Source organism: Lipophrys pholis (assembly GCF_963383615.2).
Source record: "Lipophrys pholis genome assembly, chromosome: 12".
Taxonomy (NCBI): domain Eukaryota; kingdom Metazoa; phylum Chordata; class Actinopteri; order Blenniiformes; family Blenniidae; genus Lipophrys; species Lipophrys pholis.
This window is the reverse complement of record NC_137641.1, coordinates 13,828,026-13,845,140: the sequence shown is the minus strand read 5'-3', so window position 1 is coordinate 13,845,140 and position 17,115 is coordinate 13,828,026. Positions and strand designations below refer to the sequence as shown.

Genomic DNA, 17,115 nt, shown 5'->3' with positions numbered 1-17,115 from the left:
CTGGCATGCTTCTATCAGAACCAGCGTGAACTTATGCTGCATTCCCAACTGCAGCAGCTCATCAGTTGGATTGAACTACTCGGACCAACCTTCACTCCCCTTGTCTATACATCTGTACATTTTTTTAAGATATACTGGCCACTATATGAAAGCAGCAGTTTTGAAAAAGCATAGCCGTTACAATTTATTCTTGTCAAAGTTACTTTCATAATTTTTCTTTTCCCCATCTAATACAGGGATGTCAAACATAAGGCCCGTGGGCCAAAACCGGCCCACAAAAGGCTTCAATCTAGCCCAATTTAAAGACTATTTATGTTACTATTTAATCGTTCCAGCCCACTCCAGATAAAATTAGGCTGTATGTGGCCCCTGAACTAAAATGAGTTTGACAACACTGATCTAACACATTATCACTGACAAAATGTCCTCTTTCTGGAAAATATATTCTACCAGCTAACAGGTGCCATGATAAAGACATAGTCTGTGTTTACTCATTTGATATAATTAACTGATTATGTAACATGCCGAAGGTAAAACGTTTTGCGATAGCACACTGAATGTAATTCATACCAGAAATGTCTGTGTCGTCCTGGTGCTGGAGAGTCCCGTACCTCAATGTTTTCATTCTGTCTCTGCTTCAATACACCTGAATTCAAAGCATGTGTTATCGTCATCATTTGCAAAGGCACAAAAAATCGATGCAGGCAAACTACACACAAAGACTGCCAAAAATATATATAAAACCTTTGTGAAACAGTCCACATTATTGGGTATAAAAAGAGCATCCATCTGTATTTACAAGTTCATATCAACTGAGTTGATTCACGCGCCATTGCCCTCTGTTTACATTTTCCAACATGTCCCACTGATACAATACAGCTGTTGTTATTGATCACTGAATCCATTTCAAGACACCCGTTTAAAATTTCAACTGCAACCCGAGAAACCAAAACACGGAAGAAAATAGGCTTTCTAAGCCTCCTCTCCCCTCACCTCATCTCTCCCCCGCCGCTGCATTGTTGAAAGTCTTTCTTGTGCCATCCCAAGTTGTAAGTCACATTCATTTTCAGGGACAACGAGGCACATCGTAAATAAATAAAACAATTTCATGCTTCCCGGTGCACTTCTGAATTCTGAGTGGGAGTAAGACGATTCTCCACTGTCCTCGTTCATCCGACCAAAGCTGGGGTAAAATTAAACGAGACGAGATTGGGTGCGTGTGCGTTTCGGGAGCGCGCGTCCCTCCCCACCAACACCAACACCACCAACACCACCACCACCATGTGCACGCCACGGGTGCAATTACAAAGAGAAATCCTCAAAGCACCTCCAGACTCATCAAATGATAAGTTAAATCTTTCTAGTGCCAAGATGATCAAACGATAACTGATCTTGTCTAAGTGAAAAGGCTTCTCCGGTTAAAGAAGTTTTTACTTACAACAAAGAACTTTTTTTTTGTCATTTCTGACAGCGGCCCACCTGAGCACCTGCTGTCACTCTGCAGAAAGACATTCCTCATTCACTGTGATTAAAGCCAGCACACTGTAACCTAATTCCTTCGGTTTCTTTTCAGCTGTGAGCCTGGACTCCTTTGTCATGCTTTATGTCATTAGATAAAAGAGGGAGTGATCAGATCCGGGTGTAATCCGTGGTTACGTTGGGGTCGTCGGAGAGGTCACCCAGGTGCAAGTAGTAGTACAGTGACGATAGTTTGCAGGTCTGAAAATATACAAACAAGAGGACTTGTTTTCCTTTTGATAGCAGTGTAATTTCCTCTCTATATTAGAGAGGTTAAAGATCAGCTCTGACAACAAAATAGTCAAGCTGGCAAAGGCAAAAGCACTGAGAGAGGCACTAATTAGTAGTACAAACAAAATTAAACCGCTTAAAGGAAAATAGCTGAGTCGTAGCTTTGCAGTTTCCTGGTGCACAGGAAAGTGCAATATTGGCACAACCCTATTGGACAGCCTATTGTCCAAGTCAGTGGTTATCTGTTCTCCTTGTTGCCCTCCTGTCTGATCAATCAGAACATCACAGTGAAGACAAACAATAGACACAGCCACTCTCATCACAAACATAGGAGCTTTTTGGCGTTTTTAGGTTTGTGTTTACACACAAGGATGTTGGTTTACATGGAAACAGCAGCTCTGAAAGCAATGAAGTAAGCATGTAGGGGCCACTACTGAGTGCTGTTGGTGGTTTTTGTAATGAAACCACACACACACACGCATGCACACAGAGAACAACACGTTATAATCATGTACACGTCACATTCTATTCATTTGAAACACTCGTAACACTTCTCCCCTGTCAACCGTTCACTCGCTGGTGTTTGGCTCGTTTGAAAAGCTGTGCACAAGTACGTGAAGCATCGACTTTAACAAGAAACAGATCCAACATGGGAGTTTCAGTTTGAAAAGTTTTAGCAGCTGCATTATGAAACTAACTGGAATTGATGTTTGATGTGCTTCGCTATATTTTTCATGGGCGGTACATATGGAGATGACTTTCCGCTGTATATCTACAAAGCAGCCGCTGTAAAGGGGCGCTCTATATTTCACCCTCTTTGCTCCTTTTTCTTCTGTTAAATCATTTTTGTAAGATCAGCACAGATCGAAGCACTCTGTTTCTCCCTATTTTTCCCATTTGTTCAAGTGCACTGTTATACCCTGTCATCCAGCACTTCAATGAATCGATGTCCAGATTTAGTTCTTTCTCCCCCAAAAAAAGCAGAGTGATTTGAAAGGAAAAATGGGCCATTGAGGAAAAAGAGCTACTATAGAGTTTAAGATGCTTTTTTTCCCCCCCTTCATGGTGTCACCTGGACGCATTAAGTGAAACGAACAGACGACACCTGTTAATGGTTTCACAAACAGCGGTCGGGTCCAGGGAAAAGTGGTGGAGAAATACATACATCCACGCAGTTTGCACTTTCTATTCCACTGTTGATCTGCTTGTTATTTCAATATGTAAATGACGTTACCTGGTCCATCTTTTGCTTTGTCCTCTGGTTGTCAGCGGCCTGTCCATGTCACGGTCTTGTATATTACGTCGCACTGGTGTGCTTGAAACTCCAGCAAAGGACTGTTACACGAGACTGAAGCAAGGAGGGTAGAACAAAAATGTGTGTGCGAAATTGAATTAACAAAACCAAGGGCGGCGTGACAGACGTTTTTAGGCCAAGCTTGGACAGCCACAACAATGGAATGTCAAAAGCATTTTGACGACGTATACTTTTATATATTTTACCCAGTCGTACACGGCTAAATATTTCATCCTTTTCCACCCCATTTAGTGCCATTGTCCCATTTGCCGCATGCAAATCATGTCGTGAATTGGTTCAGACGTGACATATATTTCATACATTACTTTTTGCTGTATTGCACCACACAGCCTCAGCTCTTTAATTTTGAATTATTTGAACAAAATCTGCGTTGGTCAGGGAGGTCACCAACTTGTCTTGTCTCAAATGATTTCCACAGTTTGTGTTTAAGAGAAAATCCTTTTACATCTTTCAACTGTGGTACTAAAAGTAATTCTCGGCCAGGCCCCTGTCTCCTTCCCAGAGGTCTTGAAGAGAGGGATGTGTTCATTACCCATGCAACACAAAGCTAATACTATATGTTTCAACTCAGATGAATAGTTTAAAGGCCTCCGGGACACTCCGCCCATACAGATTTCCTTCTTCTTTTTTTTTTTTCTTCTTCTGTCTTTTCTTGTTCCATACTCGTACATGTCTCCTTCTGTCAGACAAAGAGGAGAATCTCTGCTGACTTTGCATCGGTTTCACTCTTCCTGCATCAACCTTTCTCTCTTTCTCTCCTTCTATCGGTCCTCGTTTCACAAACTTGAAGAAGGTCACAAAGAGATTGCCATCTATTTTTCTTAGGGGAAAGCCGCCTGTTTGCTTTCATGTGTCTGTCATTATCTCTCCGTCTGTCTTTCATATTTTTAATCAGTCTGAAGGACTTACGAGCCATACAGATGTCTTCTTTCCTCAGTTCTTATTTGTCCGTGCACTGCCTTGTTTATATGCCGCTTCTAAGTGTGTGTCGGTACCCAAATTGCTTTCATCCTCCGCTGCTATCTGTGCGTATGTTATCAGACGTTCGGCTTATAATTGCGGCTATCCATTTCCCTATTGTGATGCCATGTGTGTATCTGGTTGAGAAGCGGTCTCGTGGAGCTGAAGTGGCGGGCCGGTGCGTTCCCTTGTGGGAGTGAGTCAACAAAGACCGGGTCATTCAATATCGTCTGAAAAGCTTCGAATTGAATTCTTTCAATCTCTCTGTCTCTGCGTCTTTCTCAGTGGACAGGTATTCAAAAGCGCATCTTTTATACATGTCTTTTCATCAGGGACTCGTAGCGTCTCATCTTTTGCTCAACTGTTCTCGCAAATATTTTCTGCCTGCAGCTTTGTACATATAGCTTCTTTTTCACTGAATAATCTCAGCGGCTCTCTACCTCTGACTTTTGCTTTTATTTGACATAATGGTAGTGTTTCATATTTGATGTTTTGAGATGTAAATCACACACAAGGAAAGAAAAGTCTCATGATGTAACTGCAAAGATATCTACTGACATTACCAAGCGAGCCTACACGCCCCAGTATGTCCAATTTTTAATACCGCTCTGGACCACGCAATGATGTTGTGAGTTCTTTTTTTTTTTTTCAGGATCAAGTCTGTTTAGAGGTTCGCATATCCCGCCCTTAGTCAAGCCAACCAAACTCTTGATCATGCAGCTCATTAGCAGCTTACATTGTGCTCACCACTCTCATCTGTTAATTTGGGCTTCTGTTCTCACATCACATGCCCCAAAGCTTGTAATTAATATCCTCCACCAAATCAAAACAGCTCTGTGCACATGTCCATATACTGAATGTTATAAAAGTTCAAATCTGTGGATCGACCTCTGGAGCAGGGATGGGCCACTTTGATCATTGTGAGGGTCACAAAAAGTTCATCCTCACTATCAGAGGGACAAATTGTGATCGACCGCAAGCGTCCATGAAAATTATGGCAGCTAATTTCATGAAAATAACGAATTGTATGTTTGAATTTGTATTAAATATGCATGCAAATGCTATTTGTTACCTTAAATTAGCTCAGTAATACAGTCATTTTGAATAATTTCAATCAAAACATCTGCTTCAAAGCCACAGAAAACATGCTGCAGCTGCAATTTCCTCAACCTTCAGAATACCTCATTGAGCCTGTTTGACAATGTTTTTTTTCTTTCTAACCCATCCCACAGTAAAACCGGACCCCCCAGAGCGAGTGACCGCCACGCCAATCCGCTTCAAACCTCGGAGGCTGGAGGTGTCCTGGCACAGCCCGGCCACCTGGCCCGACATCGACAACTTCCCGCTGAAGTACTTCCTGCGATACCGGCCGCTCATCCGGGAGCAGTGGCAGCATGTGAGTAGTGCCGTGTGTTATTGTGCTCGTGAAGCAAATCTCAACAATGTCCAACAGTTTGACCATCATCCTCCAAGGTTACACCTTAAAAAAGGAGTAGAATGAATGAAAAGCAATACGCAAGGTCATGATTGGTGAAATATGGACAAAGGATACACAGGAAAACAGCTGCTGAAGTACATTTCAGTTTTCAGCCATTGAACACCCGGTTCATTGCTGTACGGTATTAAATCCTTAAGAATAAATGACGATTCTTTTCCAAGTCTTTATGCCGCACCTGGTTATGTCGGTATTACGTTGGTACTCAACGATGAAAATGAGCACTATTCATGTTCCAAAATGTCCAAAGAGATAGCTCTGACAACAGTTCATAGATATTTATGAAATGACCCAACGTGAAGCTTTTTGATCCCTGGTCAGACAGACGTAATTGCAGCGCTGCCTCGGAGTATGTTACTGTATCTGGCTATTTCTTGTGGGCTCAGTTCCCTCAGGGCCGCATATAGTAAAAGCACATGTGTCCACTATAGGATTCCTGGGATGAAAGCTCCGTCTACCAGAGTCTAACGTTGCAGGGTTATTATCATGCACGTCAAAGGTTCACTAAGGTGTTATTCCAGGAGGTTGGATTACGGAGCCTCATAGAATCGCACATACACACATGGGATCTACAGATCTGGACGTGTTTCCGTGTGGAAAAGTTTATCTCTTGGTATTTCAGTCTGACTTGTTCAAATATCAAGTTGATTACTTTACATATACTTCAGTTAAATGTGAATCCCGGGCCTGTAGTCATTCTTGGAAAAGATACATGTAGGTATAATGTCAGTGAATATCATAATCTGGTATTAATGTATATTTATTTTTGTGTGCAGCTTTAAAGTTAACTTTCTTTGAATGAGTTAAGGCTCCACTCGGAAACAATTCCATTTACGTCTTCTTAACTGAAAACTAAACTCTCAGAAAGAAATGCTCCTGAAATAAGTGAGTTTTCAAGACATCATGATTTAGGTTCTGCCTCTAATAGGGTCCCCCCCCCCCCCACAGGACCCTTCACATTGATGAACTTAAAGCTTGTGTTTATTAAACGTTTCTCAACAGAAAATTAATTGCTCCAATTAAAATCATTGATTACACTTTCCAAGTGATTCGTCAAGTGTGGGAATTGGCCGTTGAAAGATGTGAAGATCTGTTAAATTTTTTTGCATTATTGACCAAAGAACTGCTCTTGGGTTTTTTAAGAGGAATTGATGAGTTTTCAGTCTAGTTTACTTGTTTTTTCAGCAATTTAAACACAAAACTAGTAATTAATTGTCTTTAGAACAATGACGACATGCTGTCGAAGTACATCCAGCTGGCTAGTCACACATATTTCACATTTGCTTTACTCACACAGCAGCAGGAATCAAAAAAGTTCTAATAACTTTGTGGTTTAAAGTGATGATTAAACCTGACACACACTAAGAGTTTTCTCCCCCCCACCCCCCATCACCGCTAATCAATCAATAGGCGTACCGACGCGGAACCTGAAAGGTGGGAAGCCTTGAGTCAATATTTGGATTGGGTAGGGACACGTAATTTGAAAATTGCATAAATGTGGGCGATGACAGCTGAAAACTGCAGGGTTTTCCGTTTTCTCTGCGCTCTTTGATGAATGTCTTTGCGGCCGGGGGTTTTATTTTCGCAGCAGCGAGTGTGGTTTTCTGATGAGAGAGTTCCGCACATATCAACTCTGGCCTCATGAGCACCGTATGGTCGGGCTTCTTCCCCTTTTATTAAGTGCTGGGTAATACCATCAGCCGTGTTCACGATCAGACAGAAAGGGCGCAGGGCAAGAATAATGACTGACCTTTGTGCATTTAATTTGCTTTACTCATTGTTCCTTATTCATTTGAATTTCTTACTAATTGCCAAGATTATTTCTCTTAACAGCCTCATTCTTTCACAAGAAGAATTTGTCGGTGGTGCGAAAACATTTGGAGGCCTTAGGAGCGGTGCTCGCTTTCACTTTCCCACCAAAATCTCTTAGCGTCTCCTACCTTCTGTATCCCCTTCATCCAAACTGGGACTACAGGGGCTGGATGAAAGGCAGCTTACACCCTGAACCAATTACAAGTCGAACTCTCAGGCACACACTCACCTGCGGCCCATTTCAAGTCTTCAATTAACATAACGTGCTTTGTGTTTTGACGTGCAAATTGGACAGAGTAAAGCTACAGACCACAAACTTCTGAGTGTCAACCAATTTGTAGCCATTTTGAAAAGCCTGATCTTGTTTTCTCTTGTTTCCACCGGCCCAACCAAACCTGCTGAAAGAAGATTCAGATTACACTGGGCAGATATTGAATCAACACATACGCTGTCAAAATCAAAATGGTCCTTCAGTCAATGCAATTGACACACTTATCGTTTTTACTACTGCGTGTCATGTTTTTGGGTCCTCCAAACATTCCTCTGTAGATTTGTGGTTGAGTTTACACCCGAGGTGTCAAACATAAGGCCCACGAGCCAAAACCTGCCTGCAAGAGGCTCTAATCAGGCCAAGCACAATCCTATTTGCACATGTTGGTTTTAGCAATATCATTAGCAGGCCTGCTCTGTAAATTTATTTTGGTTTTAGTAGCTGGTGTTGACTGCCATCAGCACGGATCCCCTCAATGACTCCCTCTGGTAACACGGAGGGTTAGAACATTGGGGTTGAAAACTATCAAGCCGTGACATAAATCATTAAGTGGAGTTTAATGAGCCTGCCAACATAAGATACACTGTTTATTTGGCCCCCGTATATCCTTCATTAATTACAGTTCCAGAGGTCGAATACTAATTGAAGTGGTTAGTATTGCTCAGGAATGTGCTTTTAACGTGGTTGGACAGCAGAGCTGGGCGCGAATGGCTTTCACATGTAACATTTGGAAATGTGTTTTGAGTCAGGAATGAAAGCGGCGCTGTGATCAGACCGATCTTCGCAGGAAACCATCCATCGTCCTCAGGAATGAAGGCATGACTGGCCCAGATACTCTGAGTGATGGAGATTCAGATGGAAGGAGGAAAATGAGGAAAAGTTTTGAAGTAGAGATGAATGGAGTGCATCAGAGAAAGAGAAAAGGCGTTAATAGATAGCAGGCTGTGAGGAGGGAAAAAAAAGAGAGACAGGCATTATATATAAATGAGATAGATACAAAGATTCGTTTCAACTTGAGTCATAAAAAAAGGTGACTGGAACGTTCTGTGGACTCTACATTTGAAGAGATGTAACGTTAAATAACCGGCACAAGTGTGGGACGATATAACTGAATGATAAAAACTGATAGAGGAATGGTGGCTGATAGAAGCATTGAGCGAAAAGGGAGAAATTGGCATATGGAGAGGAACGTGATTAACTGTACAGAGCGGTGTCGGATAGATAAATGGATGAAAGTATGAGAGGCATAAAGAAAAAGGGAGCACCGGAGGCTGCTTTGAAAGGGAAGTTTGAGAAGTTATTGGTTACTGTGTGTTTGAAGTTTAAGAAGACAGACGAATGGTTCAAGCGAAGAGAAGGGAAAAAGGAATGAAGAAAAATATGAAACAATTCAAGCCATTAAATAGTGAAAGACGTCGAGAAAAACCAGCCAGGTTAAACGTAAAACATGGATTTTTACCTGAGCGTGGGTTTCATCTTTATTTAGTGATGGGCACACGTGAAGGTTGCTTTGTCGAACGAACAACAACACAATAGTAATGTTGAAAACATGAAACACTGCTCATCATTGCTCAAATGACTGAAACAGTTTTAAAATGATTAGAGTATATAAATCTCATAGCTGCAACATAATCCGCTTCTTTGTTTGATATAGCAAAACTCCACAGTGACGTTTTCTTCAATTGTTAAAGTTGAATATGTTTTCCAGCTCCAGAAAATTTCATTTGGTGGAATTCTGGTTAAAAGGGCTCTGTTGTTCATAATGCAGGCAGACCTCTCCTTTAAGGTATTGATGGACTTATTCTCTTTGCAAGAGGAAAAATAAATCACAGTGACTTCCCACCTGTCAGTCATCTTTTACTCATCACTACAATATATACATCCATCCATCTTCTGAAGCATTTCTTTCATTTCATCAATTTCACATTCACCAAATATCTTCACGCGCACGGTTTCTGGCTCATTTGGGGAAATTGGGAGTATCTGGAGAAAACCCACACACACACATAAGAAGAACTTGCAAACTCCAAACCCAGACTGCTCACCAGTGCACCAGCGTAGATCAACCCATAGAAGCGTTTGGATTTTCTCAACTGTTCACGCATTTATTCAATTGACCTGAGGGGGAAAGAAAACGGTCTTGGAAAGACACCAGCAGGAAACCTCCACTTGGCAATCGTATCCATGTAGAGAAAGACCGGTCGTAGGCAATAAAAAGCAACAAAGTTCACAGTGAAACACTACTTGGAGGTAAATGAAAGGATAAAATCATGAATTTGTGTTCAGGGAACCACAGTGACACGAGTGCGTGACGGTAGCTAATGTTTCGACGGTGTGCACTTGCAGCTTACTCCTAAATCTTGTGACTGACTTTTGATGCCTAAAACCATCCAAACATCAGTCTGTGTGACTCATCACTACAAGATACCCAGCTAAGGTTGATCCTCCTTTCTTTGTACTATTCTGCACTTATTTAGTATTTTAAATTGCCTGTTTATAAAATGTGTACAAACAAGCTCCGCCATACAACAGCTGACATATTTTGTGTTTATAATGGTTGAAATTCAAATCATTGAAAAAGGATTTTTCATTTGCTGGAGGTAATGAAACAGTTAGGCGGTAGTCCCCATCAATTTATTACTCTTCATTAGTGCAGTGAAGGCGACCTCTAGTAGCCACAGCATTTATGATTTCCACATTAGAGAAAAAGCAGGTGGAGGTCTTCAGAGAGTAAAGTCGAAGCGCAGGCTACCGCATGCACTTTGATTGAATCTAAAGTTGTTCTGCTTTTCTGATGAGTGCATTGGTATTTACCAAGAAGCTGAACAAGCATGTTTGAGGTCAGTAAAATCACTTGATGTACAACAAATTTGAATCCAAACAGTAACTCAAATCAAATGTGTGACACGGAGCGCAGGATGGCACCGCTTGTTGACAATGTCCACACATCTTTATTACGCCAGTGTCTTACTTCCTGCATGCATCAGTGCGCCTCAAAAATAGCAACATTGCTCCCCAGATAGGAATATCCGGTATGCACTGACGACATGGTCTGTTTGTAAGCCTACAAGCTCGGGTGGATGTAAAACAACAGCCTTAACACTATGTGCCATGGCAATCGTGTTGTGCAGTTTGATCCATGAATGCTCTCGCTGGCCACGTCATAAGGATTTCTATTCGCTTAGCGACAACATGAAAGCCGAAGCCAAAATTGCATCTAATGGCGCTTAATGATGTTAATTTGCTTATCTCTATGAGGATTTCTACATTCTCCTTTGTGCCTTACTTTATGCAAGAATATTGAGCTCTACTTTATCACGACTGCCTTTGGTTCTGACATGATTAAATACCTCTGCATTTTGTAAGTAATGTGCGAATTGTGTAGTTTCCCGTGGCTTTGTGACTGTGTTGTTTTCCCTCACAATCCCCTCACCGAGACGTAAACTCAAACTCTCACAGCAATTAAAGTAATGGTCCAGTAACTGTGATAAGAACAATTTCAGATTGCTCAATATTCTCCCCCGCGCTATGAAACTGCATCTGCTGCGCTGTAATTGCCCTTTGGGGGTGATGCTGAACTCCAGTCAGCTGAAAACACGCACGATTCCAAGCAGACACCCCCTTGCACAGGAAAACAGACGTACACTCTCAGATGCTGGCATGCATATAAATAAATACAGACAAACCGTAGTTACGCACATTCTTGTTCTTGAAATTACTTTGCATGCAAATACTGCCCCATTACTAATATGCATGCATGGACATGTGAATGCAAACAACACAAACCCATTATCAAAGTTATCACTGAAACATATAATTGGATTTTGTCATTTGCAACGATAACACATTGGTTTTATTGTGAGGAGGGCTTTTTTTTTTTTTTTTTTTTTCTCTCCCCTTGGAAATAGGTCTGAAAAACAGATATTATCTGATATTCTGAGATGAATATTGAGCTCCTTGTGCCATGCTTAAGAGCAGCACAAGGGGCCTCACAAGCACAAGGGACATGTTGGACGTGATCTGCAGACGCCAGACGGAGCCAGTAAAACGTCGAGTGCGTGCAGTAATCAGTGCTTTGGTGATCATGTTGGTGAGGATGAGGAGCCAGCTGAAAGGGCTGAACATGGCTGTTGTTGTTCACAAGCCGTTCCAAGGCCTTAAAATGCTGCATCTCGAATGGCTGCGAGGATGACGCACCATGGAAGGAGCAGGTGGTTCTAGAACATGACAGCGACGATTGTGCTTTTCATGTCTTTATTTCATACAGTAAAAAAAGCATCTGTTCGGAAGAAGAAGAAAAGAAACATTTGATGTGATTGATACTTTGATGATTTTATATTTTCCCTGTGTCTGCATGTGGTATTATCATCCCACTGAAGCTGCTCATTCCACACAAGTACTGCAGTATTGTACATCCATACGTGTAGTGGCCACAAGGTTTGCTCCCATACCAGCATCTAGAGCAAAGAGGAGATACTGGCCAGGGCACCAGTAGACATGGAGGAGGGCAAAAGAGGGCAACAACCCAGCAGCAGGACTGCTGGAACAGGAGGAACATGGGCAGAACTCGGGATCGACCGATATAGATTTTTTTTGTGGGCCAATTCAATATCAGGAATAAAAAGATTTGGATAACCAATATAATGGCCGATTAAATTTGTTAGTGCTGAGTTGGCGCATCAAGGTAATGGATTACATAAATACGGCGATTAGTAATGACACGTGGTCAATGTGGCAACAGCCCTAAAAGCATGGACAGATAACAAGCAAACATACCAGGGGAAATGGGAGACTTATTGAGGTGTTGTTTATTTCACAAACTAGTTAACTTGACACTGAGGTAAAAGGCTCGGTTCAGTAAATGCGCCGTCGGCTTTTCACCCTGCTGTGTGCTGACTGGGAAACATGACATGGAAGAAGTCTGAGCGTCTTCTACTACATAAGAACATCAGAAAAACGCCATCCTCCCTGCATTTTATTAGTGAGAAATAAGTGTGAACATCGATGCGAAAATAACGTTTCTGTTGTTATCTCATTTGTTTGAGATGCTTATTTTTGTCACTGTTGCAGACATTATGTACCATTTATGATTTTAATTGAGGTAGTATCATTCTGTAAGTTAGTTTTTTTGTTTGTTTGTAGCATCTATTTACTGCGCAAAATAGTTGTTGGAGGTGTCTTCTGCTGCCGAAGACAGGTGAACACACACATAACCAACATAACAAATCAAGCAGTGGAATCACAGAATAATGTGTCCTTCCTTAATCTGCGTCCATTTCCTCAGCAATGCTTCGCCTCTCATTTTTTGATCAAACATTGTTCCTCCCACTGTTCTTCTGTCCAACATGCTACAAACTTTCTCTCCCATCCCTCACTTCGCCACCTCACTGTCTTTGTCACCTTCTCTCCCCCTATTATTTTCATGTTTCACATTTTTATCCCACAGTCACTCCCCCTACGTGTCGTTTCACTTTGTTATCAGTCTGCCCTTCCTCCCCCCTCCTCACCCCTCCATCCATACTCCCGACCCAGCCACGTAATAATGGGCTGTGTATGTTTGCCAGAAGTCACTCTCATCCTGCGAGCACTTAGGTGAATCAATAGTGAGCTATGAGCTGCGTGTGTGAGTGTGTGTGCTTGATGTGCATGCTCTTGTGCTACTGTTGCTGTGGGAACATGAATCTGTCACATTGTGGAGCACAGAGCAAGCCCTCGCAATATAAATCGTTGTATTTTAGTGTTGTCCAACAAGGATTAATACCTGTGTTTCCATTGGTCCCATAGATGTTTGATAAAAGAGCTTTACTCCACATAGTAGAATGAAGAGGTACATTTGGTAACCTGTAGTGTCCATAGAACAGTATAAGGAGGGGAAATGTCAATGTTATTGTTAATAGCAGATATGGATGTAGTAGAGGATGTGCTAAAAGCTCTTGTAAAAACCAGAAGTTTTCAAGTAACATTGTTTATTTGAAGCATAATTATTAGATCTGTTTCTGTGTTGTTTTTGTAAAACGTACCAAACATATTTGTGTCTTAAAGTGACCAAAAGAGGCCTTGTTAACGTTCACTGCATGTGTATTCATGTTCCCAGTTTTCTGCTGCCTGATGCTATTTTTGACAAACGCTGTATGTAAGTTGTAGTCTACTGTCCTATAGATAGACGGATGTTAGTGTGTGAGGATGGATTCACTTATACAACGAATGTATTTAACAGCACCTGCTAATGTTTCTTTGCATGTTCCTTTTTTTTTGCATGTCTTTGGTTAGGATTGCAACAAGTTCAATAGAAATCAGTCTCCAGCTCATGAACAGAAAATGAATTCTTACAGATTTAGCTAATTTCAACAATGTTTCCCTCATGTTTGCCTTTTCTCTCCCCCTTTAACTTTAACTCCCTGTAAACTGCTTTGCCTGTGTTTTCCACATGCTTTCACTTCTCACTCCTACCGTTCACTGACACTTCTCCCTCTCAACATCACGGTTTCACCATCTCCCACTCCATCCATCCATCCATCCATCCATCCATCCATCCATCCATCCATCCATCCATCCATCCATCCATACACACTTCCCTCCACCGATGCATTAAGCCACCTGTCTAACCATTCCACCCTCAAGCCATCCATTTGTATCAATGGGTGCACATGATAAATGTTTAGACCTTGTTTGGGGAAAACATCCCACCTAAAGGACACCCCCATAGACAGATCATTTATCAAATCCCAACACACGCACGCACGCACACACACACACACGCACACACACACACACACTAACACACACACACACACACACACACACACACACCATCATATATGAAAGCTATCATTTGTCAAAGTGCATTAAAGTACATTTTGCTGACTGATATGCATTTAGTGGAAACTGCAGCGTGTTGGCTTTATGTTAATTTTCAGTGAGAACTGCATTAGAATTAAATATTTAATAACCTGTAGATAATAAAATGTGAACGTTTTCCATAGAAACTGCACCAAAGGGAGAGGGAGAGCATTTCCAAGAAAAAGCCAAGTGGCTCTTTCTGTTGAACATCACTGCAGGGACGCAGTAGACCAATCATCGGAGATAGAGCTCTCTTATCTCCTGTCTGCTTCCCAGACTGCATGTGGAATATTTCAGCATGTTCTATTTGTAGTGCTTTGGATGTCTCACTGTGTGCCAGTGGATGAAGATGAATGGGGCCACTGCTCTCTCCTCTGCATCCATTGATTTCTGTATCACCTTGTCAATCCCCCGGGCTGTCATACACATTCAGTACACTCCTGTCTGCTGTCAGGGACACACGTGTGTGCTGTGTCAGCATTGTCCTGATGAAGACATCCCAGCAGATGCAAACTGCAAAAGCCCAAAGACTGGTAGCCATTTGAAAACCTTCTTTTTGACCTATTGTTCAAAGTGAACATGAATATTACAGTCACTGTAATATGTTTGTTTTGTTGGTTTTTTTGTACAGTTTAAACACAATTTTCCAAAAGGCATGCATGTACATTGTTAATCCAGTATACTCACACTAGTCACCGTTGGACAGGACAATTCTCTGCAAAACAAACGTTTAATAGTTCCACTACTCAAAGGTTCTCACGCAGCAAAAATCTCTTGAATTTGTCAATCAATTGTCACCCATTTTTAATATGAGAAATAAAACTTCACAAGAGGAATGTCAGGCCCCGTTTACACCGCAACGTTTCAAGTGAAAAAGCATTGTTTTTGAGTTTGCGACGGAGTTGGAGCCGTTTTGAAAAGTTCCACCTTGGGAGCCGTTTTCAGTGGATCCAAGCAATGTTGTGTAAAGAGACACCCAAAACTCAACAACAGTCATCCGCTTTGACTTGAAAACATTGTTGTGTGAACTGGGCCTTAGTTGATCTGATTGTAAAAGTTGCATTTTAAGATTTTTTTAACCACTAGGCTTTTATCTCTTGGCGGCACTTTACTGAAGAAGCCTATATTCTGAGTTAAACAGGACAAATGGTAAGTCTCTCTGTGTATATTCCCATTAGTCCTGGTAGAAAACACCGGAGCAGTCGTGTCAGTTGCATCAGGTCAGTTGAACTTGCTCATATGTCTTGGAAGATTATTTTTTTGCCTTACCCAGACAGAACCTGGTACAGCTAAAGGACCACACAATACTCTGAGAGAAGCAACCTTGTGTGTGCCGTACAGTGTAATAACCATCATATTGGTGAAATTTAACAATCACTGAACAAATGTGCCCCAACACTGAAAAGCTAAACTCCACATGTCCAGACTCGGCTCTCTTTTCACGTCTCAAGGAACAGTTGCTCTCCTTTCAAGAGACTAATGGACGGAGAAGACAGACGGGTCAAGAGGGGGCTAAAAGAAGCCATGTGTGTGAAACTTCCCTTAACAGACGAGGAGGTTTACGACACAATCTCTCCCCCATTTACAACTTTGTTCTCTCTTCCCTGCCCAACAACTTCTCTAATTCAGCCTCAAAGGGTCACGGTCAATCACAAACCACCACTTCTGGACCCCACCTGACCTTGTGTGACTCTAACGACCACGATGAAGGTCGTTAAAACAAAATAGATTATCTTTGAGCTTCAACTCGGGACCTATGGCCAATAAAATAAGAAACCTTAGACCATTCATATAGACAACCTTGGGTGACACACTTGAGGAGTTTAAACACCTCAGCTCCTCAACATTTAGTTAGAATAGCCAGGATGGACCGGCATGACCTGATGAGGCCACTTGGATAGACGACAAAACATCCAGTTCCGTCCAGTTAGCCTGATTCAGTCACGTTTGCATCCTGCTGCCAACCGCTTACCACTGTGGGTTTTTAAATACCATCCATCCATCTTCTGCAGCGTTCAGGGTCGTCGCAGGGCGCCAGAGTCAAGCCCAGCTAACTATGGGGGAAGACTACACCCAGGTTGCCAGGCCATCATGGGGCGAACAACGAGAGGCAGATGCACACACACATTCATACATCAACACCCACAGGCAATTTACAGTCACCGATTTACCTCGCATGCGTCTTTTTGGACTATGGCAGGAAACCAGAGAACATTCTGAACTCCAGAGGCCCAGCTGTGAGGCGAGAGGACTAACCACTGCCCCACCGTGGCCATTAGTTCAAGAGATAGAAGGGCAGGTGGTGTTCTGGGTATTAAGAAGATACAAGGAAGAATGACGGCAGAAGTAACTTTTGTTTTAAGAAGTGAAAAACATAAAAAGCATACAAGCTTTACAAGCAAAATGTATACTATTTGTTTTGAAAGAGAGGTTGAGGGAAGTTCTGTGATGTTCAAATATCTATTACATAATTTAGTATTTCAAGCCTTAATAGACAATGCTTTATAAATAATCCAAAAAAAAAAAGTATAAATATGCACCAACAATGACCTTTAGGTCCTCAAATTAAAATCTTAAAGTGCTTTGATTACTGTTGAAATTTTTAAATCGAAATGTGATGCATTTCTTTTCACATTTTCCTCTGATTTCAATTCACCCACCTCATAATGTCAC

The 17,115-nt window shown here is 41.8% G+C and overlaps 1 protein-coding gene across 2 annotated transcripts in view; it reads left to right on the top strand.

The window, feature by feature from the left end:
• cntfr (ciliary neurotrophic factor receptor) overlaps positions 1 to 17,115 on the top strand; it is a 275,004-nt gene that overhangs the window by 237,302 nt on the left and 20,587 nt on the right. For both annotated transcript variants that reach the window (XM_080477293.1, XM_080477294.1), the window contains one exon: positions 5,257 to 5,420. In XM_080477293.1, coding sequence (XP_080333419.1) covers positions 5,257 to 5,420 — 164 coding nt within the window. The remainder of the gene's footprint in view (positions 1 to 5,256; positions 5,421 to 17,115) is intronic.